Below are 27723 nucleotides of genomic sequence, written 5' to 3' on the forward strand. Positions count from 1 at the left end.
TGGTAGGAGAGGGTCCTTCACACTGGAGAGCAGGGTCCTGGAGAGGAGGCTAGTGGAGGAACATTATTTATAAAAAAAAAAAAAAACACTATAATTTCCTTAGGGGACGATCAAAGTAATTGTGTAGAACATACAGTAGCACTGTATCCAAATGTGTATTACCACATTTTAAATAGTCAGTACTATAGTTTAGACTTCTTTGTATAAAGTGGTTAAATTAATCCAGTAGTTTAACAGTATGATTTAGGCAGAACTTCAGTGTTCATTGCTTGCTTTTCAAAAATATTAAAACCAGAAAAACTGACCATTAGATAGGATTAGAGTCACAAAATCTGTGCAATACATATACACCAAAACACAAGCTAACCAGGAACCCAACAGGACCATCTAAAGCATTGCATTATTATAATTCAAATTTCTTACAGATTCAATATCTATGCCAACCCCAACTGCTGTCTTTGTTCTGACAGAGAAATTGACAGGCTGACATAAAATATAAAAATAAACTGCTTTTACCGGATGCGCCACTTAGGAGCCCCCCCTGTTTTTTGTTTTGTTTCTTTTTAGTTTAAATTGGGACGTAGTTGCTTTTTGAAAAAAAGGTTCTTGTAATTCACGCATTCCCTGGTCCCGGACCGCACGCACCCTCACAGCACACAGCTTTCACAGCCTAATGCTGTACTTGGATCACAATGTAGTGTTTGGAAGCTCTAAGGGGAATGTAGTGAATTGTTTTATCCGACAACATCCTATTGTTTTCACTGCCAAAGCACTCTGGCCTGGGCCAGTGGTCAACATTTCTCACGGTGTCAGCTGGGCCTGCCTAAACACAGCCGGGACGATGGAATCTAAAAAACAAGGCCTGGACTTTCATTTTACAGGCCTTTGTTTTCAGTAAGTTAGTAACGTTTTTATAGAAGAAGAAACCAATTCAGTAACAAAAAGAAATAAAAAAACAAATTGTGATTGTGTTTAAAAATAAAATCTGTACCATCAGTAGCATATAGGAGGCAGAAACAGGAAGCAGTGAGTGTTGAAGAAGAGGTGCTCACACGCCCACACACAAACATAACATATTTCTATTTTTGAATTACAGCAGCTTATAGAAATCTGCTTAACACAAAGTGGATGTGTAAGGTTATAGTGTGCACTTGGTCAGTGGCCCATAATAATTCTGCATTCCAGACAGAAAGTGGGATCTGCAGTTACTGTTGTGGTAAAACAGTGATGTTGTTGCTTGGCCGGCCCCTGCTGCTGGGCCTGTGGTGCCCCACAGGAATTCAGTAGGGCGGTGCGGCCACAAGGACAAAGGGCTTGTTTTTCTGGACTGATATGTATCTAAACAAATAAAGCTATTAAAGCAAAACATTTCCAAGATTTTTCAGAGCCCCCTGTCTGAAGCAGCTCTGTTCCAATTATTTTTTTTTTTTTTTTTAAATAAAATGAAGATATTTACTTAAAGCTATTTTTGGAGGGCTGGATTTTTAAAGTACACATTTTATTATTTTCAGCTTGGTAAACTTGTGAAGAAGATGGTGGTCCACTATGAAAGGTGCTATATAAAATAAATATTGATTGATTGATTGATTGATTGATTAATATCCTCTGCCATGCTCATCCATTCATTATATACTGTAGGTCCCAACAGTTTGGATCTGTTTTCATTTAAAAGCATGATATCTGGTACAACACAAGGTTAAAGAAATGTGTTTCAAGCCTTGCTTTCACATTGCCTGACACTTTCTTGGTTATTTCACCTTCACTTAATGATTGATAGTTTGCAGCCAGTAAGATGCTATAACCCCGAAGACCCTGATGAGGTGAAATGACCTGGGAAGGAAAGAAGCAAAATACTTTCTGGAAAGCAAGGCAAGCAAACTGAGAACTTTCTTTACCCACGTGTAGTACCAGATGGCATGTTTTTAAATAAAAATACATACTAGAACATAACTGCATATTTGATACCGACATTGTGACCTAAAGGTACAATTAAAAAAAAAATATGATGTTCCTTACAATGACTTTAAAATGGGAGCCTTTGGGAGGCTCCTGAGTGGCGCATCCAGTAAAAGCACTCGCTAGAGTGCAGGATGCGCTCTATAGCCTGGACGTCGCCGGTTCGAGTCCAGGCTATTCCACAGCCAACCGTGGACGGGAGCGCCCAGGGGGCAGCGCTCAATTGGCCGAGCGTCGTCTGGGGGGAGGGAGGGTTAGGTCGGCCAGGGTGTCCTCGGCTCACCGCGCACCAGCGACCCCTGTAGTCTGGCCGGGCACCTGCGGGCTTGCCTGTAAGCTGCCCAGAGCTGCGTTGTCCTCCGACGCTGTAGCTCTGAGGAGGCTGCACGGTGAGTCCGCAGAGTGTAAAGAAGCGGGCGGCTGACGGCACACACTTCGGAGGACAGTGTTGTTCATCTTCGCCCCTCCCGAGTCAGCGCAGGGGTGGTAGCGGTGAGCTGAGCCTAAAAATAATTGGGCATTTCAAATTGGGGAGAAAATAATAAAAAAAGCTAATTGGGAACAAAATTTTAAATAAATAAATAAATAAATAAATAAATAAATAAATAAATAAAATGGGATCCTTCTTCCCTCACAGAAGGCAGCTGGAAATATCTCACTATGACATGTTTAACTTACCTCAAACAAAGGCTTCCTTGCCGGGTTGTAGACATGATGGGAGGCACATTCCTCATAAACTGCAACAGGCGTGGGATAAAAATCTGAGTTTCTAGTGTGTAAACAGTGATCACAAGGCTGCCTATGTCTGTGGGGCAACGTCCTGCAGTCTTCACTTACAAAATAGGCCTTGGGTTTATGTGCCACTGTCTCAGAAGCCCTGATCCTGTAACAGCAGCTGTGGTCCAGATCTGCTTCATCCTTATCTTGGTTGCAGCATGTTTGTTGTTCCACGGGTCTGAGCTCTGTGGGATGAAAGGCACTTAATACTTCATGACTGTGATAGGTTTGTCCTGTAGAGTATTTCCTTTCTCCTGGACAATATGAGTGGTTAGGATTGCAGTTAGGTTTTTCCAGGTATTTCCCACTTAGATCAGACTTATTGCGCCTGACCGGAAGGTTTGGTAGATAAGATGAAGAAAGGCTCTTGCTTGTCTCCTCAAAGAACTTCCTTCTGTCTGCAAAGGGCAGGATATCGCTCTCTTTGGAAGCCAGGGTTGGAGCTGGCTTGGAAGGTCTCACCATGTCTGAGGTCCTACTGTGGTTTTCCTTCTCTGGTTTCACCTGAGGTTGTAGCTTGTGCTCAGGTGTCCACTTCCATCTTCCACCTCTACCGTGGGTCTGGTCTTCTTTCTTCTCTGAAATTTCTGGGGAAGGAGTACGATGTGTGGTTTCTCTAAACCTGCTGCCAAAGTTCTGTGGACCTGTCTGCTGTAGGGGAGGACTCCTGCATCTGCTATTCTGTGGTAATTTCAGCTGTGGAGGACTTCTGCATCTAACATTCTGTGGACCTGTCTGCTGTGGAGAAGGACTTCTGCAGCTGATATTCTGTGGACCTGTCTGCTGTGGAGAAGGACTTCTGCATCTAACATTCTGTGGACCTGTCTGCTGTGGAGAAGGACTTCTGCATCTGATATTCTGTGGACCTGTCTGCTGTGGAGAAGGACTTCTGCATCTAACATTCTGTGGACCTGTCTGCTGTGGAGAAGGACTTCTGTAGCTGATATTCTGTGGACCTTTCTGCTGTGGAGAAGGACTTCTGCAGCTGGTATTCTGATGTACTTTCTGCTGTGGAGAAGGACTTCTGCAGCTGGTATTCTGTGGTAATTTCAACTGTGGAGAAGGACCTCTGCAGCTGATATTCTGTGGACCTATCTGCTGTGGAGAAGGACTTCTGCAGCTGGTATTCTGTGGTAATTTCAACTGTGGAGAAGGACCTCTGCAGCTGATATTCTGTGGACCGGTCTGCTGTGGAGAAGGACTTCTGCAGCTGATATTCTGAGGACCTTTCTGCTGTGGAGAAGGACTTCTGCAGCTGGTATTCTGATGTACTTTCTGATGCCAAGGAGAGCTCCTGGTCTCATGTAAAATAGCCTCTTGGCTTCTGGCATCAGGTCGGCTAATGTGCACCTCAGCAGGGCTAGTGGTTTTATTTAATTTCGATTCCCTCCCTTGTGAAGAGGGTGAGCTGTCACTACAAGGTGAATCATATTCCGGTTGCTCGTTCACCTCCTCCACTGTTTCTTCTCCATACAGAAGGGTCGAGGAGCCTCTGCTTTTCTGCAGTTGTGCCTTCTTTCGCTGGATCTCGTTGCGCAAGTTGGTGGCAAACCGTTCACTTCTACGCCTGGCTTTGGAAGACCTGTGCTGCCGAGAAACTGCTGGCTTAGCAGCGACCTCAGGCTTGCTTTTCTCATATGTCCTGGCTTCCCCCAGTAGTGTGTCTACCCTGGAAGCTGAAGTCAAGCCTGTGTTTTTGAGGTCAAGGGTTTCTGGCACAGGCTTTGGCATCTCACCAGGAACACTAAAACACCTTCCCCAGGTTCGATTGTTGCAGCTTCCAACATCCAAATGACCATCTATGGTGTCAGCTTCTGCTCTGGGCTCCACAATTTCTGAAGCTGTGACTGATCCAGGTGTGGAGCACCGGCTTTCTGCCCACTCGGCATTATAGCCTTTGGTTGCAGAGTGAGGGAATTCTTTGCTTGTCAGGTTCTCTTCTTCTTGGGGATGCAAAGGGGACCCTTTCCACACGTATGGATGATGAAGAGCTGGCTTTTCTAAATTACTGTCTCGATGGCCTGAGAGGTCAAGAGATTGCAACTGTGATGACAAGAGCTTTTCAGGTGCACTGTGTCTGTGCCCATGATGTCCCATCAAATGCTCTTTCTTAAGACACGTAGACACAAGAGGACCATCTGAGGACAGCTCCTTTCCCACAGCCTCACTCTTTCCGCCAAGGCACCCAAACTCTTCAGGCACACAGGGGCTACAGTTCTTTTGCCTTGAGGCATCTGTGCTATGCTGATTAAGGTAACCTTCATTTGGAATGGCCTCTGGGCTGCAGCTCTTGCACTGATCCAGTTGTGAGCTCAGCATGTAGTACTGGTCAACAGCACTGTTTTGTTGGAGATTTCTAGCATCTTTTGAACAGCCTGGATTGCAGTTTGGCTTGTTGGACAGCAGGGTATCGGAGGTCCAATTACCGGACTGACTCAACATGTGCACAGGATCAGAGGCTCTACGCTTGTCCGCAGATCCAGGTCCAGTTCTGGTGGCTTTGAAACTCTCCAGGCGGATAGGAGGTGGAGGAGGACCTTTTGAAGCACTGCTGCTGCTGTCTTCACTGTAACTGTAAGAGGACGGACGCCCCTTTACCTCCGAGTGCTGGCTTAAGCAACAGGGCTTACCGTCTTCTGATAGTCCACCAGACTCAATGACACCGGGAACGCATCTCCCTTCAGCGTACCTGCAAGGCCCCAGCCCATGCAGGTTGTCCATGGAGCTGGCCTCATCAGGCTTCAGAGAGACAGTGTAGTCTGAGGTGTTGGAGCTGGCAGAAAAGGAGCTGTAGGCAGAGTCCCTCTTGTTGTGGAAGACGGACTGGTCGACAGGAGAAAGTTGGCCCTCGTAGTAGCCCTGGCTGGGTGGGTCCAGGCTTTCCATACTGCCGATGGAGCTGCTTTGGTCTGTACTGCAATGTCGAGAAAGCTGGTTCCACTGCATTGAAAGATCACTGGAAAAGAAGACAGAGTACTTGCTTTATTTACCAGCCCACTTGAGAAACTTTATAAATAATTACAGTCAAACTTCTTTTTTTTACATCAGAATAGCCCAACAAAACTGAATTCAGAACAAACTAAATGTAAATTACTACTGATATCGTATGACCTTGTGTTTTTCAAGTCGGTTTTAAGGGCACAATACTTACAGTACATGGCTAACAAGCAACATTATTATAAAGAACAACAACTGACCGAACCACAAAAGTCTGTTTCATTTTTTCAGAATCAAACTCCCAAAATAAAACATGCATCCTGTCAATGTTGAAATTCAACTAAACTTCCTCATAACAGAGTCTCATTGGGAACATGTTACTGACAGAAATAGAAATGTCCCTTTTTCAATATAAACAGAATCGTACAGGCACAGTACTGTATGTACAGCTTTAAACCTTACCTGTGCAAACACATCTCTTGTACATGTGTATGGCAGCATTTCCATGCTTTTAACAATGTGAACAAAGAAAGTACATTGTTTCCTATTTAGACTTCTCTTATTGTTATGTATTTGACTTGTTTTTCAGGTTTATTTTATATTTATTTGATCCCAGAACTGGCCCTTCATATTTTAATCTGATAATGTTGCGAGGGGAGGGGTGAGGAGTGAATAGATAACAGTTTTTTTAAAAGAAGGTATAATAATATCGTGCACTTTGTGTATGAGATCAAATACATGAGAACACAAAACACTCCCAATCACACTCTTACTGCTCCACCAGTGGGTTTAAACTTTGACCTGGAAGTTATAGTCGATAGCAATTAAGTGCATGTCCTTAAAAGCTGGAGGATTTGATCAATTACCAATGAGTTATTGAGAGTTATGCATTAAACTGTGATTTATCACTTTTTGGTCATGTGATACTTATTAATATGTAGTTATTGAAACTAACAATAATTCATACTTTTTTTAGAACTATTTAAACAATTGACCCTGCCATGCTAAGGATTCTCAATATTCACTAATTACAAAAATAATCTTGTAATAAGTAAACATTTCACTTTATATTTAAAATGACCAAATGTAACCAAATTGCAGGATAAAGTTTTGCAGTATATTACAAATACAAGTAAAAGTGAAAGAAGTCGTCCAAAGTTCAACAAGAAGGTAATTAGTTCTTGGCTCTCGGTTGTTAAAAGCTTTCGTTACAGCTCACTACAGAAGTACATTTTACCACACTGGGCCCCAGTTTGGTTTGCAGTCTTCACAAGATATAAAACAGAGCCCACTCACCTAGATTCACACCCAGAGTGCCAGGACAAGCTGAAGGAGCCCGGGTGAAACTGCATGGCAGCGCTGTCAGGCTGATGTTCGGAGAGCTTGGCCAGGTGCCATGAGTGAGGCCTGATCACTGGAACATTCCTCCTGTAACGAGGGGCAGCAGTGAGCCAGTAAACCCGCTAACATTTCACAACTCGCTGAGATAAGACTGATTTAACTCAGTGTTCTGCATTGACTCCATGCCAATGAAGCAATAGACTCCACTACTACCTGGTGTGGCTGTTAAAAGTACAGTATACTCTGGTTGGAACGCCACAGTCTGACGGTATATAGATTTCTAAAGTAAAAGCCAGTACCTCGTTTAATTAGTTTTTAAAGAAAGGACAGAACACTCTGTTGTACTCTAGAATGTGTGTTACTTAGTTCATAATATCTTTACATTATATGAACAAAAGCCACACACTACACTAACCCCCCACCTCCAAATATATTGTATAAACAGTTATTGCCCTGCTTTGATTAACTAGTGATAAAAACCCCTACATTGCGAAGAGAACATGTAAAGGTAGTACAATGAGTGGTTTGTGGTGGGGGAGTGGGATGTGGGAGAGATATTTGCCTGATGGAATGGTAAGGGAAGACCAGAGGGCAGATTATTTCAGTTAACCAGAAGTACAGTGTCTTGGGTGATCTACAGCCTGTGTTTGAAATGAGGTAGCTCACATGCCTCTGGGTCGGAGGAGCCAGTGCGGGAGTCTAAACAGCAGCAGGGTGCTATAAAATCACTGTCTGTCTTTCTTAGGCTCAGCATCAATTTCCCTTCAGACTCAGACAAAGTACAAATACAGGCCGGAGTGATAGGAGTGAGAGAAAGCAAGCGTGAGCCTGTGGGGGGATGCATTTCATTCCGCACTGTGTAAAAATCTGAGCCGTTTACCAAGATGAAATATTATTTTCCCCAAAGTTCTTCCAGACGATACATTCTTAGAGAGTAAGAAATTTTTCATCAGTTAAATGGCAAATTCCATTCCTTGTTCTAGCCATATGAAACTTAATTTTGGTTTGAAGGCAAATATGTTAATATCACAAATTAACATATCTACTACTGTATGGTTTTGATGTACAAAGGGGAGGTTTTGAAACTTCACCCTGAACATTCTTTTTTTTTTTTTTTGCTGGGGCGTCATTGTGGATCAAACTATTTTGTACCATGGTATTCCATTGAATGTGAGTGTGTGAACGGGTGGGTCCCTGGCTGGTAGTTGGTTCAAAATGGCTGCCACAAAAACTCTTTCAAACCTCCCGTTCCTATGGGCCTTGCGCTCAGCAACCATGTACCGGCAGAGACATTCACTCCAATGAGGCTTGACTTGTAATCCCGTTTCTACTTGACACATGCTATACACCCCCAATGAATAATCTTCAGAAACAAGGAGCAGTGGGTATTCACCGTTTCTTTCTTCATTTCTCTACTTTTACTGTTACCTTCAAGACCAGTCCAATTCAAACAAGACTACAGCTCACTGCACAGCCCATTTTTCTTTTCTTTTTTTTTCGGCTTGACAGCTGTACAAATACACCATGCTTTTTTTTTCTCAGAGGCAGCTTTTCATCACAAAAGGAACGCAACACTCATGTATGTAGGGGCGAGACAACTTGGGAATACATTTTATTTATTTATTCTTTCATTCCTTATAATATGTCGTCTTTCTGAAAGCATGGGTTGCACTTTCGAATAATGTTATGGTTTTAATCTGCTATTCCGTTTTTAGAAATGTAACTTTTGTTATTCATAATTTACCTTTTGCTCACTATCCCTCACCTTTCATGAAAACTGAATTCACAAACATCAAACATATTTAAAGAACTGTTTATATTTACACATTCAGTAACCAAAGCTGCTTGTTCACAACGGTTCTCGAAAAACCCAATTGGATTGATATTGTAGCCCATGTGCTATACTACCCATGCCTAGGGGTGTAACGATTCACTGTGTATCAATGAATCGTGATACTCGCTTTACATGATAGATCATATTGTAGTAGAGGTATATATCGTTTGTAATGTGACCAAAAGCACAACATAGCTCATCTGACAAGTAGACCACCTCATGTATCGTGATACATATCGTATCATGGCCTGCATATCGTGATGCGTATCATATCGTGACATTAGTATATCGGTTTACCTCTACTCCTGACAGGCATGCCATTTCTTCTTGAGGAGTTGCAGGTAGTTATTTTTAATAAATGGAGGTGGGCTCTCTTGGGACAATAGTTTCTACAACAACCCTCCAGGTGTTGGCCAGCATTCACCGCTAACACACCTTTGACAAATACAATGTGAAAGACGCAATGAAGCCCTGTTTGGACAGTGCTTACTTCAATGGGAAGATGAATGCAAAGGACTTAACCACGAATGGAGCACTGGAGAAAAAAAAATAATTTAGAATAAGCACATCTTTTTTGGCTTGCTCATTTCTATTTGCTGCAGTGTCAAAAAGTACTTTTTAATTGGTTGTTCCAGGAAACCAGCAATTTCATTTCAGTAATTACCTTATCATCAGAAGTTTTATTTACAGATGCAGTACTCAGTGGACGGAAAATGAGAGTCGGACTTAGACAACTATCAGAGTATGATACAATTTATTACATTGTGTGGTTTTGACGCAAACTGGGGACAAGCTTTTAAGTCGTTGCAGTGCACAGGAGTGAACACCGATCTCTGCAGTGCAAAACTTTGTATTTATTATAAAGCTGTGACGAGTTCCATACATATTTAATAAACAAGGTTCTAAAACTGTATTGTTTAAATTGTAAATAGTTCAAATCTTTTACTGCAAGTACAATTATAGACCATCTGCTATTATAATAATGTATCCTAATTCCGGTTTATGGTAAATTTGCACAGTCATTTTGCAGTTTTCCCATTCTTTGCCATGGTTATACTATGCATTTACCATAGTTTACCCTGGTTTGCCATGCTTTTCAATATGCTTAACCTATCCCACAGGGTTTTACAATGCTAACCTGCAGTATGCCTAGTCTGTTCTTTCACTGTGCTTTATTACACTTTGCTATTAAGGGTTGCAATGCAGTTGTAAGAAACTGTTTGTTTTTCAACAGAAGGAGAGGTTCTTTTCAGTGGCACGGCACATGCACCAAAATGTCTATTACTGAGCATCGATGCATTTTGTAAGAATGTGATTACTTTCACATTCTTAAAATATTTTTGGAAATGCAAATATGTAGTATGCAAAAAGTGTACAAAAACACAATTATATTTCTATGTAAATTAGAAGAGTTTCATGGCTGTCACTTTCGTGATTTAAGCCATTCATTTTTTCATTTTATTTTGTGTCCAAACAAAACGTCTCACTGGAAAATGTTGTACTTCCCTGTCATCCCCTTTACAGCTGAATGGGGCTGCAACCTCTACAGACAGACTGACAGACGTACAGATAGACGCAGTCAGCTCGTCCAGTTCATACACAGACAATCATCTTGATTCCACATGAAGGGCATCTACAAATATCAGCTCAAAGTTACAGAAATAGCTGTAGAGACTCATATCATGGCACATTATCTAAGAGCGGAAGCCGTCAGTGTCACTGTGAGTTACAATCAAGTGGCTTATATATATATATATATATATATTATATATATATATATATATATATATATATATATATATATATATATAATGACCTCAATAGTACAAGCAGGATTTTGGAGATATAGTGTATAGACTACACACCTCAAGCACTCACACTTCAATGCAATGACACATAAGACATAAAGTTAAAATAAATGTGCAATGCAGTTCACACTGAGCCTTGAAAAACAGATACAGTCACACAGCAGATAGACCTTTAAATGTTTAATACTTACAGTGCTCCTCATGCATCAAGATTCAGCTAACATTTTAAACAAGCCGTGTGGAGACCGAATGGCAGTCAGTTATCAAATCCATTTCCTGGACAGACTCTTAATCCATTTATGAATATTTTCTTTTATCCGTGTAAATCCACAACAGGAATTTTAAGGCTGTCTCAGAACAGAAATAGCATGCCACTTCAGTAGCATAGCATTCCCAAGTCTTACCAAGTACAGACAGACAGAAGCACTATTGAGTCACTATATATGTTAACCCAACCTGTTGCAGTAAAGTTAGAGTCACATGACCTCGATGAACCTAGACGTCACAGAGCACAAAATGTATTAAAAAAGGAAGAAGATAGAACAATCAAGTAGGCTTTGGGACCTGCCCTCACGCAAGGGCCAGTCTCTATGCCCTTGGTTTTGTATCTGCTGCATTGAGCTTTCTTTCATCACTGCTCCAAAGCCAGCCCAGACTCCAATCAGATATGCCCCCCCCCCCTCCCTCTTATTCTCCTCTCCCCACAACACACCACAATATTATAAGGCAGGAAACCTGGCACGACTAGTGAGGAAACAATGCTCGGAAAAGATAAAGCTGTCGCAAAAATAAAACTGAGGTCTTTTAAAAAGCAAGCCCATCCTGTCATCTAGAAACTGATTCGTGTTTGGCTCTGGAGCACAAGCAGAAGCTGAAGGAAGCAAGAAAAGAGAGCTAAATGCTTTGGTGGACGGTTGCCAAGGCAAATGCTTTTTTTGTGTCTGTTTTCTTTAAGGGCTTTTGGAGATGCTGATAAGTTGTTACAGAACACATCTAAATCAGCTCTGTTGAAGGCCGCCTCTACAACTCTACAAATCCCCACCACCTAAAAACGCAATTAATTAACTTAATGGTGTTGCAATAGCTATACTTTAAAAATGATGGTGCAGCCAAGCAATTTTAATCTTAACCAGAGCCCCAATCTTCCTGCCCTGTACACAATGCTACAGGAGGGGTGTTTGTCGTGCACCAAAAGTGTTTGAGTCAGTAGGTGACAATATTGAAGGTCTGGTGATCGATGCATGATGTGGGTGCCATCCTATGGAAGAAATGCAAACCGGACCTTATTAAAATTCCTCTAGTCCATCTTGTAAAAACAATTGCATGACACGGCAGTAACAACTAGAGGTTCATAACTCAACACAGTTGTAATGCTTTAATTGGGAATCAGTTGGGGTAATATGGCCACGTAATGGGGTAAGGTAATACCTCTGCAAGTCCCAAACCCACAATTCTACGAGCAAACCAGAATTTTCATGTGGCATGATGACATGCGACCAATTTCAGCAACCCTTGCGAAAGGCAGGTGCATTACATGATAAATCAGGAGTCTCTGTTTGAGAGAGGTCCAGGACTGAATGGCAGGCAGGGGGTTGACACAAACCACAAACCATACTGTTCAAAGAGGAACATGTTACCATTCAACTGAAGAACAAGCTCAGCAGACGAGAGGTAAGCCCCTGTCTTGTGCTGATGTCAGTATTACTGACTGATCAGCTGCTAGGAGGAGATTCATTACATTCATTACAAAGCTCGTCCTTGAAAACACAAGTGTGAGTCCACCTCGGCTCAGGGAGTTTCAACGTTGGGCTCGTAACCGTGACCACTCGCCGTCCCCCAGGCTTCATAGGGACTTTACAGAATCGCATACCTCGCAAGCCAGCATACATGCTATAGTGTACAATAATGCAAAGAACACAGACATGAAATTACCTGGCCACTTTGACTGGAGTGAAAATCAGTTTGTAAAAATACTTAATTCATTAGCAACAGCATAACTAAAATGAATGGGACACCATTTATTTCAGATGGCTGTTTCACATCAATAGAAATGTGTACAAAATAATAATAATACTAATAATAATAAATTGAAGCCAGATTGCTAAAAATGTAAATAAAAGTTCATGACAACACTAAGGATTGCTGAAAACCTGTGGCACTAGATGACTTATTCAATTACAAATTGGATTTGACTAATCCAGCCCACGGGAACAGGCTAGCTTACCAGACCATTGCAGTGGTCTACACCTGCATTCTTTGAGGACTTTTCTTTAAAAAGCCTCAATTCTCCTGTCCTTGACCTCCCTCCTACCCTCCGTTTGCTTCGTTTCCACCATTAACTTTAATGACTTCTTTATTTTATTTTATTAGCAACAGGGAGTCTGAATAACAATGAGGCTCCGCTCCGCACAGGTTTATAGGATGAGGTCAGTGTGTGCATTAGTCACTATCCCTGCTGATGTCATGGGAAGGAAGATACAGCAATAGGACTGATATGCCTTGAAACGCTCATGTTTCCACGTGTCTATGGAAATACAGTAGGCTGCTTTATGAGCAGTAAGGAATGGCAGTAAGAAAACCTAGCAATCAGCACTCTGCAGCAGTGGGCAGATTTCTAAAATTCAAGCACAGAGGAAACAGCTTTAAAACAAAAGACTTTTATAAGTGCAGGACAATGAAACAGACTTTAAAAATGACACTATCCTGACCAAAGAAACAATGAACACAGCCCACGCTTTCAAAACACTCAAAACATTCCAGTAGACTTTTAATTTGTTTGTACTTTAAAAAGATGATGATATATAGGATATTATTCCTTTTTTCTTCTGTGAACTGATCGCAAATCAACAGGTCGGCTGAACAGTACCTGTACTACTGCTAATGACTTGTTTTAGGGCCCTGGTCTTTCCTGTAAAATCAGTGTCTAGATATTCAAAACCGCCATCAACACACAAAAGTGTGTTGGATTTAGGATTGGATGATAATGAAACGATCAGTTATCAGATAACCACAAATTACGTTTTAACTCCCATTAATTGAGACTTTATCCATAGTTAGTAGTTCTTCCTCTCTCACACACTAAACACCCCTCCAAGCATCTCTTTATGGAAAAACAAGCTGTCTACAAGAGAGGAACCAAACATAATCAAGATTATACTAATTGAAGGAAGATACTTTTTTTTTTCTTCACAATACCACAACCAAAAGTAACACTAGTTTTAGCGATTTTTTGGGGTCTAGACTATACATGCTGGAAATCAAGGGAGTCGCATGATCAGACAGTGACAGGAAGAGGGTTCTGAATGCTGCTGGGAAATCTGCACTCCAGTCTCTATGGAAGTACTAGTTACAGAGCTTTTGAATAAATGAAAAGCGGTCAGAGTTAATGAACTCATTCGATACATTACATCTATTGTGCTCATTCATTCATACGCTATAGAGGTCTCACATGTGTAGTTTTGAAAGAAGCGCATGTTGGGTTAATTCCAATTTCCCCTCACCGGTCCCTGATTACAATTAAGTTTATTTGTGTTGAACACCAGCTTTCCAAAATAACACACAGATATGCATTCCATTGAATGAGCTGCGCAGGACATGGCCGTGACTCGGTCCACACAGGAAGGGCGCTGCAGGGGCTTTCTCAACACAATGCCCTGTTTGTTATTTTAAAATATACAGGAATGAGTTCTGTTAAGAAACATCATTGTGAATGAATGGAAGTCCCTCTACTTATACATTAAAGGTTGCTTGATTACAAAAACGGACCAGACTGCTTTTATAACACAACACTTGTATTCCAAAACACTTTTCAGTATGCGTTTGTATACCATATACTGTGTGTTTTGTGACATCATATTTAAGGGCTAATGGCATTGCTGTGGAGTGTTACAAGGTAATAATGGAACTCCCAAGTCAATAAAGCCAGAAACTGGAGGAATGCCATTATCACTATTAAGTACTACAACTGTTTAAAAGTTATTTATTTATTTACTTCTGTGTCTGAAATAATCATTGTAGTCCACTGAAAGAGCTAACTTTGAGAGTGTCTGTGTGAAGCATTTCATCAGTAAGCAATGGTTTTAGAACAGGTGTCAATTAGTGTCATCTCAGCTGTGCTTTATTTGCCATTCTGTCATGGAGTTATAACATAATATAAAACAATGGGAAGGAAGTGTCTGATTGTTGTTCAATACAGTGCACCCTCGCTACAACGAACCCGCTGGGGTGCCGTCATATAATATACCCATATTCTATACTCTCAAGAACTGCATCAACAGAGATGAAACCAACAGCAATAGGTCAAACAAGGAGACTGACATCAACATACAACCAATATAAAAACTAGACCAAGACCACATTCCACACACCAGCCCACCCTCCCACCCCTGCCAGCCTCACAAGGCCCCTTGGTATGATAATTGCTCATTACCTAAATTGACTAAATTGACCAGATTCAGGATAAATTACCCATTTAAATAAGCATGATTGCAATCTCTGGAATAACACCCCCCAGGGGATTAACTCTCGTGTCTATGAATAAAGCAAACCTGACGTTCCAACTGAAGCAACAACAACACACTAGTAGTGTCGGTCTATGGTTGATACAGTAACCATGTACTCCTCTTCACTTGGTGCTTTTCAAACGTGCTTAAATGCCATACAAGGCAGCCACATACATGTTGGTTTTCAATAGTATTACATTTTAACTTCTTGGATGCATTTCATTTCCTCTTTAGATTTTGTGACGCTGCTTGTCTGTACCCAAGAAGTGGTAACCTCTATGTTAGTACGCTGTTAAACAGTCCTCCATGTAACACTGGCTTTGAGTTAGAAGCATGTACAAAGACACAAAAGACAACTAGGCTAGGGATGAGATCCATTGTGAAGGAGATATAATGGAGGCGTCCATCTGTATGTCACTGTGACACTGTGTGCAGCTGGGACGCGGAACAGGAGATGCGTTGCCACCCTGTGCCCCCCCACCCTCCCCCACGCCACCCCCACCCTGTACGCCACCCTGTGCCCCCCCCATGCCACCACCACCACCCCCGCCCCCCCACCCACCCACCCACACCCCGTGCCCCCCACCGGCCAGTCAACAGAGAAAAGCTTCTCAAAATGAATAAACACTAAATGTCTACTCCATAGTAGACCAAATACATTCTTTGGCAAACATCTACAGGAAACGAGCATCCTGGTTAGTGTTTTTTCCTCTCAGACTGTGTAAACAGATCTTTCTTGTGTTGTGTATGTGGTCTGGAATATTGTAAAGTACTGTTTTTTTTGTTTTGTTTGTTTTTTTAACTGATGTAGGTGGAATTCCAGAATGCTTGGTGTCAGTCAAAATGAAGGTACCATCTAAAAGTCTTCTTTAAGGATTAGTGATCTTCATAGTCTTTATATTATATAAACACCAGCATTCATCAGATTTGTTACAATAGCCAGATGGTCTTTTATATAGGGTTCACTGTACATCTAAACCTTTCAGACTAGAAGTTTAAAAGAGGAGTAAAACCACGATATTATAAAACTCAAGTGTCTTGATTCCACACTCAAGAGCTAATGAGATTTTGATGCATCCAGTAGATAGAATAACGTGGAGATAAGTTGCTGTATTTGTCAGTGCAAGTCACTTTGGATAATAATTCAAGTAGGACTGTTTCTACTAGTTTAAAAAGGCAAGAATAGTTCTCTCTTATTGTTTCACGGCCCTCTTACGTTTTCATGAGGTTTACAAAGATTCGAAGGTGTTCTTGTAAAAATTAGTTTAATATTGTGAGTTTTAAGTCTGTATTACAGTGAATTCTCAGCAACCCACATTACTCATGGAGGAGTGAGGAAAGTGTTTGTATTCATTAGCAACAAAAACTAGTGCTGCATAAAAACTTGAAATTATATATTTTTTAAATGTATTTATTTATTTATTACATAGTCTCATTACTTAAATGCCCTCGCCTTTGGCGCAGGGATTTAACAACACGAGGCGGGCCTTACGAGACGGCAAATGCCTCTATTGCTTAGTTCATTCATGACGCTCTAGAAGCAAGCCCACTACAGTGAGAGTGACCTACAGCCCAGGAAATAATTCGGTACCAGGAAGCTACAGCAACTTAATTGATGGTGTTGTTTTAATAAAAAATCAGTGATAATGTTTATACTGCTAATAAGAGGTAAGATTATTAGCCATCACTTTAAGCAAGGCGACATTTCTCCAATGAATAATAATTCTACTTGGAACAGTTTAAAAAGATCAGAAAGACAACATTATGTGTTTAAATCACCTTGTTAAGTCCAGTCCCCCTACAGAATAACACACTGACATGCCACACCATCTTTTTCCACAACAACTTTTTCTCTTGCTTCACTTTGTTGCAAGTTAACACAGTATGAAATACGGCCCAATGATGTTTTTGCTTTGATGCTCTTGGACCTAATCAAATGGTGCAAAGCGGGAAAGACCAAGGTGGGAGGAGTGGAGGCTTCTCCAAGCTCCAGTTACACTGGCAGTAATAAATCACTGCAGAATGGGATCGGGGCACCCAACAGCATGCAAGGAATTTTCATTATTTTCAGAGGGACGGCTCCATTTCCTCCCGTCCCGAATCAAAGAAGAATACACTCCTCTGTGGATCAGCTCCAGTGTCCTTATGGGGAAACAAAACGTTTCCTGATGTTTTAAAGCTTTCTAAATGCTACACTCTGCCTTTCCCAATCCCCAAAAAAAATCTGCAGCTGATCTCAGCTGGCCTAATTCTTATCCTCTTTGGCACGCTGCTTTCGCCGTTATGAAAAATCTGAACAGTACCTGGTCATCATTATTACTAACCCTAGCCATCTCCAAATTGCTCTTGAACGGCACTCATTTTGTGCAGCTCTCAAAACCAGACACTCTCTGTTGTGACCCTGTGCGCTCATAATGGGGTCTATTTAAAGATGCAAAACAATCAGATGCAATTCAGCATAAAGGTAGAAGACACAATGTCTTACATCCTGTTGCATGTTGGCATTACTAGGGACAGAACTTCTGCATACAGTACAGGTAATACTACTGTAGATATTGGCTTCTATTCATCTTCACATATATACTAATCCAGTATGTTGAGGCCTGTCCCTACAGGAAAGTGTCTGCCAAAAGCTCTCATGGAAAAGCAGTGCAATACACAAAGCCAAACCCCCCATTTTACAAATACTCCATTCTCTACAGCACTCAGTAATCACCTGACTCCAACTTGTAGCCCTGTTTACTTTAACAATGCAAACATATTAAAACAGAACTGGTTTTATTGCATTGCCAGTGGTGTAGAGCAGGCAGGAGGGATGACTCCTGCTATTATCACCCATTTAAAAACAGATTTCTTGGATACAGGTGGTTGAGCAGGGATTTCCTGGACTGCTACCTCAACAGTAAACCTCCACTGTAGCTCTTGGCGACAGTTAGGTGTCTTGACAAGAATTGCTGCAGAGGGTATTGGCTCGCAGGATGCAATATCAGCTAATATCCCCTCCTCTGTATTTTCACTTGATAGATAGATATGTATGCTGTAGGTAGTATTGGCTGCGATATGTAGAATATACCCTTTTTCCCTCAGTTCTGACTATTCCAGGATTTTAAGTGTCTTATTCATTACTTAGTTTGGTTTTAGGTGCTTTAAATTGTCTGAACCTAATCACTAATTCTGTTTAGCTGACAGTAGACATGTATTAATTGGCTCCACTATTACATTGTGATGTGTGGTCCAGTCTCATAGCAGTGAGGATACTTACTGAAACGTCTGCACTTAAACTGCCTTGTCCTGAACATTTAGTTTACAAATATGTTTTTGCATGAATCGTTTTTTGGACTTTTTTCTCCAGCATTAGAGCGTGAGTCTATTACTTTTGCTTTTCATGTATTTTTTTTTTATTTTTACGCACCTGTACCATACATGTGTTGGATGTATTAAGGCAAGGCACAGTAACTTTTAGATTACTAATGATGTTGTTTATCAAATTTTCATAACAGTACAACCATAATACAGTCTCTTGAACCAGCATGACCAGTTAAAAACCAGCATAACTACCACTGCTGGCCTGAATTTCTACCAAGGAGGGAACTTTCATCATAACAAAAACAAAGAAAAACAAACTGCTCCTATTTCTTTCACAGGTTTGAGCTATTTGTCCCCATTTTCTAAACAGCATTCTTTCTAATTTCAATACAGTGTTTGTGCATACAGTGGCCCATTCCAGGCCCCTCTTTTTCGCTGTTTCCACAGCTGCTTTTTATTCTCAATAAAAACAGTTTAGTCTTCACTGAAAACCCATGTCAGTCAGAGCTGCCCCCCACCCCTTCTGGCCCAGCTAGTTGTCAAGCCTGGGGCTCCCACAGGAAGTGGAGAGGAAAACAGCAGGGGCCGAACAGGAAGTGTGATGTCATGCCCAAAGAATTCCTAAACCGCCCGCCTCAGACTGTGAGAAAACCCAACGGCCTGACATGGAAAAAAAATATAATGTTAAGAATTTTCCCTTCATAAAATAGGACTCGCTTAATTAAGAGTACAGGCTGCCACCCTCAAATATATTTTAATAGAAATACTTACATGTTGTATAATGAAACTGCTACCTGTGTTTAGTAAGTCATATAACATGAAGAGCTAGTGTTTGTGATAAGCCCATTGTATCACTTAATTCAACAGACAACCCCTCTATTTAATATACAGTATTCAAATTATAAATTCCTATTGATTAAGAAAGAATAAAACGTCTGTGCGTTCCGATAAATGTTTAAACCTGACTTTTCAAGCTTCGCTATTTGGGCAAGGTGGCAGTTGCTATGAAGTGATAATTCTAAAAAGGACCAATAAGCTGAAATTGAGTCTGCAATAACAGACCTTAGTTACTGATTGATGTTCTCATGGAAGGGAATTTTTTTTGGCAATGAAAAACCAAACAAACATCACCTGGTTTTGCTACAATTGTAAAAAATCTTTCTGTGTGTTCCAACGGTAAATATTCTACTTGAAAACAGCAACCAAGGTTAGGCTGCTATTAGATATTACAGCCCAAAATGAGTGACTATTATTGAGAAATGAAAATGATGTTCTTTTAAATTGCACAGTACACACATACTGTACCTATCATTTAGCTACAGCAGATACTGTAATGGCAATTACTGGTATATTGTAAATTGTCTACATATTGTAAATTGTCTACAAATTCTAGTTACTGTCAACTGCAATTATTAGCTTTACTAACATCACAAACGTATGTGGGAATACTATAGGTAAGAACTAATATTGTGTTGTCTTTTGGTATCCAAGTAACATTAAGCCAACTTAGGGGGGGGGAAGGGAATGCAGGTGAATAGATATAGTAATTTTTACCAAATGACAATTTTGTATTTGTCTCACACCAGAACCCAGTTTTTTAATTGGAGACAGCAGGCAAAGCACATATTACAGTGTTGTCTTTAAGTACTGTAAGTGGTTCAGAACTGAAGGGCCATATTTAATTCCGTCTGTCATTAACTCTTTTTTGAAAGTCAGAGCAATTTATAAAACAATGTCAGCTTGTCAAGATTTATCAAGCAATCATCGTCACGGCTACTTGTGCAACGTATACGTTTGTCAAAAACAAAAAAATATCAAGCTCTTGCCAAATGCTTCATAATGTCACAGAGATTCCATACTGACATTTGATGCTGTGGAGCCGATTGAAAAGGAAAGCAAACAAAACTACTTGCTAGAACACACTGTATCAAGACCACTGTTAGAAGGGATGTTTTTTTGGTGAAAAACCCTGTTTAATATTAATGGCATAACCCAATACCTCAATACAAAGGTTACCACTGTATCAGTTCACCTATGCCTTTATAAATCTGAACTTAGCTGTCACTTGCCTTCCCAACCTGCAAACCCCAGAACAGATTTTATTTTCAATACAAATGAACGAGGGATGCACCTCAAGTAAGCAGCCACTCATTCATTTTCAGTACAAATGAATGAGGGACGCACCTCAAGTAAGCAGCCACTCATTCATTTTCAATACAAATGAATGAGGGATGCACCTCAAGTAAGCAGCCACCAATGTAAGGTCCCATTGGTGGCCAGCTAAGCGTCTGTGTTTGGTCTCATATTAAGATGGCAGGCACTCAAGGAACATGGGTGTTTTGTGCAGGGTTTTGGAAGTGACTGGATACTGTGTTTTGCTTTACATTGCAAGCCAACCGGTCTAAATAAAACACTACATGCATCCTTCCTTCAGATTAAACAGGAAAACCAAACAGGCTGAATAGAGGTCTATGGGAAGAGAACATCATGAACGTCGGAGCTTTATTCAATTACCAGCATCTGACTAATAAAAACCATGATGTAATGAGTACTCCACCTCTGGAATTACAGGAACTAAATCGTTGATATTCTGAGGTTGTCTTGGCAATCTTTAAAATACACTGTAAAATAATTTAATTAGGTGTGATTTACACTAGTCCCAATTACATTGTAGTTAAAGTTTCTTTTTCAGACCTTGTGGTGCATATCCAGTGAAGGATAGAGAGGTGGTTTGAAGACTATTGCCATCAACTAGTCTCACCAGTGCACAGTAGGAAGAGGAGCTCTTTATAAATAAATTTATTTCTTATTTCTTAGCAGACGCCCTTATCCAGGGCGACTTACAATTGTTACAAGATATCACATTATTTTTACATACAATTACCCATTTATACAGTTGGGTTTTTACTGGAGCAATCTAGGTAAAGTACCTTGCTCAAGGGTACAGCAGCAGTGTCCCCCACTGGGGATTGAACCCACAACCCTCCGGTCAAGAGTCCAGAACCCTAACCACTACTCCACACTGCTGCCCGGGCATTTATAACCACATGTAGCTGCATACTTCTATGAGCCAAGGACAAAATAGGCTGTAATCTTAATAAGAGACTACATTTAACTCAACAGTGGTCTGGAACAGAGTCAAAACAGCACAGCAGGCAGAGAAATGAATCTATAAAACACTGAAGCTTAGACTATCTGCAAGCAGAAGTTACTCTCAGTTTCAATATGGCAGTCAACTTACTTGACGTTCGATGGAAGGTAAAGCATAAGAAAGATGCAACAATTTCCACATGCCTGTTTTGAGCTCTGTAAATAATTAACACAATGGGAAATGAAAACCTCCAGCCCAAAAAAAAATAATTCCCCCCGCCCCCATCATCACTCATCTAAATGGAGCTAAAGGAATGTTTGTATTTTGCGCTTGTTAGCTCAGATAATAGTTGGCTTCAGGAAAGAGCCATGGAATCCTGTTGAGATGGGAGTTCAGAATTAAATTACAGCAGTTTATTGGGTTCAATGTGAGGCCGCCTGCTTGCCTATTTAACCTTCAGCAGCAACAAGAAGCTAAAGGTAAATAAACATGTCCAAATGGTCTGCAACACTGAAGAAGACGGTGGGTCTAAATGTTTGTTTACCCAAGTGTGTTTCTGTATCAGACAGTATCTTATGAATCACTCCTGACCAGCGTGCTTACTAAAGCAATGTTCTTATTTGTTTATTTTCAGGAGCCCTTTCAGTGGCATGCTCCTGTATTTGTTATTGTATTTCTTTGTTTATATGCAGCATTCAATTTGGCCTGAGGCTGTTTTTCAGCCAGGGCTATATTGATACAGATTATATTCTTACAATGTAAACAGGTTGATTCAACAGTAACTGACTCCTATCCCAGCAGACCCAGCTTCAGCATGAAGACCACCATCTCTTAAGTAAAGTGTGGTTATGAAGATCCTTGTGGACTTGGCAGCAATTGAAAAAGGTATTAGGCTACTGGTGTTATAGGTGATGCACTCCATAGAAAGTAGCAAGAAGTCAGTAACAAATCCCTCACCACAGCCACAAATTCAAATTAAAGCTGATGACTAAGACATACACCAACTGTACGTACAGGAGAAGATAGGATAAGAAGTGAAGTGTTTAAATCTCCAGATATAGGCAAAAATGTAAGTGTGACATACAGACGAATGGATGAACGGACATACATTTATATTAAATTATATTAATACCAAATTCATGACAATTGGATAAGCGGTTCACCAATGTGAACTGTGACATACAGTACGTACTGTACATACGCCTTCACTATTTCATCAGCAGCAGCAGGTAATAATTTAATGATTGGATAGCCAACCTGGCTTTAACTGGCTAAAAACATCCACGGCTAACACAGATAATATCTTGCGTGTCTGTTCGAACAGGACAAGAACTTCTGTGTTATTCGTCAGTGCTTGTCCCCCCATGCACCCCTCCAGCAAGTTAGTTGTGTCCAGCGCAGACAACATCCTTACTTTGGAACATTACCTTAAACCACCTATACCTTGTCAATCCCAACAGCAGTGCCCCCTAAGAGCCGCAATGGAAACTGTGGCACACATCATGTTGCATCTCTACCTGCCTAATGCCACTGCTTCCTGCAACATTGCTTTTTAGACCCCAGGATGTCTTTATCACTATGGTGTAGAAAAGTTCAAACTGTGTGAATAAACTGTATTCATAATTCTGGAACAGATTCTCTCAAAAACAATAAAATAAAATTAAAAATGAAAGTATTTGCCACATAAATAAAATGAACACTTGCAGGCTGAAAAGATTTTGCTATTTTTTTTTTTTAAACAAACCAAAACATACATTTTAAAAACAGATTCTGATAATCCCGGAACCTGTACTTTAAGATTTTCTAAAGATAAATATAAATAAAACTTAAGCTTAAAACATACAAACATTATATCCCTGTTATTCTACTAGATGGGGGATTAAAACAGGAAAGACAGTGGCTTATATAATTGATTGTGGTATTTAGGAAAATGAAACAGCTAAAATGCTAATTCAACTAACCATACTGGTGCATATTAAAAAAAAAAACCCTGAACAGATAATAGGCACATGCATTATTATGCTGTGACACACCCATATTTGTTTAATTGAATTGTCAATTTCAACATGTATGCCGACAAAGCATCAGGAATAATGTGGTGGACACGGTAAGTGAGAGATACATTGAGATCCCAAGACAGTGAAGTAAGAACTTTCAGGTAAACTGATCACCTTGCAGTATAAACCTGGATCTGGATAATAATAATAATAATGATGATAATAATAATAATAATAATAATAATAATAATAATAATAATAATACATCACTAGCTTTCTGCCCTTTCTTTGTTCTGGTTTATTTTAACAGCCCTCGGAAACGTTCCCAGAACTGCACCACACTCACTGCAGCACTAATCTGCTCCAGAAGTCTCCACCTCACTGCTGCGGTTCCCATTCCTACCACAAGGGGTCCCCGCTACACACTTTTAAGAGATAAAAAAAAGGAAATCTCTCTGGCTCAAAACTGATTGAAATTGAAAACTAACAGGGACAGCCAGCCCGGTAGTGTGCTGCTGACTGCCTCCTCCAAATGTTTTATATCCTCAGGCTTCTCATTTCAAGAAACTAACAGATTCCAGAACAAGGAATGTGGGAGATGTTAGCCGACAGAAAGCACTGTGACAGCCAGCGCAGTGTTAGCTTTGAATCTCAGTTGTAGCCTTTCGTGAGGTCTGAGGTGTACTGGTATGGTTTAGACCAGTCACAATGGGAACTTCCAAATCTTTATGTACTGTAGTTTAGATAGGAGAGCTAAAAAAAAGAAATCATCAGGAGTTACAAAGGCAACATGTATGTTACTAACTTATGTCCACACATTTTGATACTCTCAAACTAAAAAAAATAAATAAATAATTCCCAATCCAGTTTCATAACTTGATTACGACTTTTATAGATTTAAATATGAATTTACAAGCTCAAATGATTCGTGAGAGAGTAACAGTTATAAGTGCTAAGGTTAAGGCTTGCAAACTGATGCAATCTCCTCTCCCTGGGATGCTTAATTGCAGCTGCTGGGGTGGGGGGGGGGGGCAGTTTGCAGAATTTCAATAGTGTCTCTGACCAATTCATATAAATGCTACAAGATGCTCCAGTTCATTAGTGAGCATGTAAAAACCTGCTGGTTGTAGTTGGAGCATTAGGATTCCGGAGATGTTCACGTGTTGCCCTAGTGTGAGTGGTAACCAACCTGCCAACCTGAATCCCACAGCAGTGCAGGGAAAGGGGAACCTGGTACAGAGAGCCCCCAGGCAGCTACACACGCCAGCCCTAAGCCCTGGAAAGTGAGAGAGACTCTGGGAGCGAGTGTGCCCATCCAAATTACAGACAAAAATGCAACAGCTACGTGAAAGAGGAAAGAAAAACCTTCCGTCCAAGTGAAAACAACGTCTGATAAACGTCTGATGAAAAGGAAAAATGTTGTAATTTTTTAAAATACTCGGTTACTACAAGCTGAAATCTGGACACCTGAACAGATGTTGGACAGAAGAGGATTTGTATCCAGGAAACAGTGCAGCAAAGTATCTTACTCAGGTGTACACTGTACGGACAGGGACATGACAAAGTTGTTCATTTAAAGTGCGAGTGCTAGATTTTGTTTAATTTTCTAACCATTAAACCTTTAAAATTAAATGTTGGTGACCACTCAGATAACTCATATTAATGAGCATAAGACTACTTGTGTCTGCTGAGCATATGGAATATGAATACATACTGCATATTACTAACCTTACTACTGTATGAACTCCAAGATTATTATCTAAATTTCAGAGTCATGTTTCTAATAACCGTTAAACACTTGTTAAAAATGCTGACCGTGTAATCTTTGAATAACGTTTCAATGATTAAACCCTCAACTTTAAGACCCCCTAATAAAGTGTTGTTTCCACTCTCAACACAGTATGGTGTAACTTCTGTCTGTTCCTGTGTGACGATCACCTCAGGTCTGTGGTATGAAGAGAGTTTAAACTTGAAATATTTTCAAATAAAAAATTTAAAAAAACTGTTCCTATCCTAGAATTATAAATGACTGTAGATGAGGCTGTTTAAATCAGGAGTTATTAGCAGTTGTAAGTATTAGGATTAGGCTAAATTACTGAAACTAAATAAAAAAAAGAATTACAAATGACTATCAAACTGATATCATGCAAAGGAAAGCAATACACAAAGAACATCTGAAATGAATAACACACGTTCAGCTATGCAGAAAAGTGTTCATTTGACAAGGTTTTACAAGTATTTTACTCCAGAGATATTTCTTTATCATCACTGTCTCCCACAATGCCTCTTACCTGCGGACCACCATCTTGAGAATCCTGTAGGATCCCTTGATGAGAACGAGGGCTTCCTGTCTCGAGCCGTACAGTGCAGAGCCGTTGATGCTCACCAGCTCGTCCCCGACTCCCAGCTTCTTTGACAAGGCAGCCTTCCCTCCATCCTCAATCTGAAAGGCAGGTACCAGTCATTACAAAGAACACAGAAACACACACACGTTTGCATTCCTATATTTGTATTTACTATTTCTAACTCCAGTAAGACAAAACTCCACACCAGGTGAAAGTCGACAACAAAATAAATATTTTGGCTTTTTTTTTAATTTTTAAAGGCATATTTAGTTCTTAAAAAAGGTGTTTTACAAAGTGGGGGTGCCCCCACAACGTCGTTTTTTCAGGAGTTACTATCTTTGTGGGGACTTTTTCTCAAATTTTGTCCGCACATTGATAGTAATACCTGCCCACACACACAGTGTGTGTTTCGAATTATTACATTTAAATGTACTCACTTGACATATTTATGATAAGTAGCAGGCCAAACTGTAAATCACAAATTGGGCTAATATCTAGAATACTGTCTGAAGCAGAGAAATACAGTAAGAAACAAATACTATATAGTAATTGTTACTGCACTAAAATATTCAATAGAGCAGATTTAGAAACACTAAAAAAGAAACCTAATACATTCAAAGATAAACGTTTCAACTGGAAGTCTCTCAATGTCTTCCTCTTAGTATTTCTAAAATATTCAACAGTATAGGCTTTTTTCTGTGGCAGTTCCATTTGAAAGTCAGTCTTCAAGGAGATCAAAGTGCCTACTCTTTACACAAGGAGATCACATTATGGCATGGATGGAATTTCCCCAGGGTGAAAACAACAAGAACACTATTTTTTCTATTAAACAATGTTCCCAGTCGAGTTAGCATGTAACATTTACAATCAAATGCAGCCCTCTGCCATTGAAGTCAATGTCTGAGGTTTCCGCACTAATCTTGGGGCCAATATGTTTCCCATCTGTGCTCCTTGTCCTACATGAGTAATGACTAACGTTTGCGAAAGCTTTATAGTTCTGTATGTAATATGTTATGCTTGAAGCAAACTGGCTCAGAAACTGGGAAAAAAAACATTGTTTTCTGATAAAAAATAAATGGAACAGTCCCCAAATCCAGAAATGACCCTCTCAGAATAAAGAAGGAATACAGGTTTGCTTCCTTGGTTCTCCTTTAAGTACCTTGTTTGGTACGCTATCAGCTGTGTCATCGACCCTGATTAACACTAATCTTGAACAACTTCAACATTACAAAATTAGTGCTAAAGCTGTCTGCGAAATGTATGTGCAATTTATACAGAGCTCTAGGTCATTTCAGCCAATTGGTGCACACATTGTCATTCCTTGAGCACAGAACCAACCCTAACCATGTAGTTCTACTGCTAAAGGGGTCATTATTAGTTAGAGGAATTCAGGAATTTTTGCCAGCAGCCTTGTCCAATGTCAGCAAAGTGGCACCTGTGAGGGCGCTGTGTAAAGGGAACAGAGTGCCCTGGACTGGATGGCCAGACAATTCATTCCCAGGGTTAGGCGGAAGTCGGCCATCTAGAAAGGGGGCGGAGCTAAGGTACACTAAATTATCGACCCGGAAGGTAAACGATGTGGCAGCCGCAGACCGGAGGAGCGGTTGCAATCGTTAACCAAGGGGTCATGATTGACGTTATATAAGGGGACGTAGCGAAGTGATCTGTTCCTTTGTTATGGTTAATGCTAAACCGGAAGGAGACCCGTATTGTAATCGTGAATGTTTTGTTTCTTTTTCGTGTCTAAAAACTGTTTGTTTGTTGTTATTAGATGGCTAACACGATCCGGAGCTGTCGCTAAAGGCCATCACCAAACCCGGACAACATTG

General features: G+C 40.4%; 1 protein-coding gene across 3 annotated transcripts in view; it reads right to left on the reverse strand.

Annotated features, from left to right (window-relative positions):
- Positions 1 to 27723, reverse strand: part of LOC117412579 (protein Shroom4-like) — a 57944-nt gene that overhangs the window by 9443 nt on the left and 20778 nt on the right. For 2 of the 3 annotated variants that reach the window (XM_058989106.1, XM_058989105.1), the window contains exons 2-4: positions 25841 to 25992; positions 6967 to 7098; positions 2635 to 5689 (exon numbers count right to left, since the gene is read on the reverse strand). In XM_058989106.1, coding sequence (XP_058845089.1) covers positions 2635 to 5689; positions 6967 to 7098; positions 25841 to 25992 — 3339 coding nt within the window. Of the gene's footprint in view, positions 1 to 2634; positions 5690 to 6966; positions 7099 to 10844; positions 11243 to 25840; positions 25993 to 27723 lie in introns of those variants that run through there. The other variant, XM_058989107.1, reaches the window with a different exon arrangement.

This window comes from Acipenser ruthenus, chromosome 16, assembly GCF_902713425.1.
Source record: "Acipenser ruthenus chromosome 16, fAciRut3.2 maternal haplotype, whole genome shotgun sequence".
NCBI lineage: Eukaryota > Metazoa > Chordata > Actinopteri > Acipenseriformes > Acipenseridae > Acipenser > Acipenser ruthenus.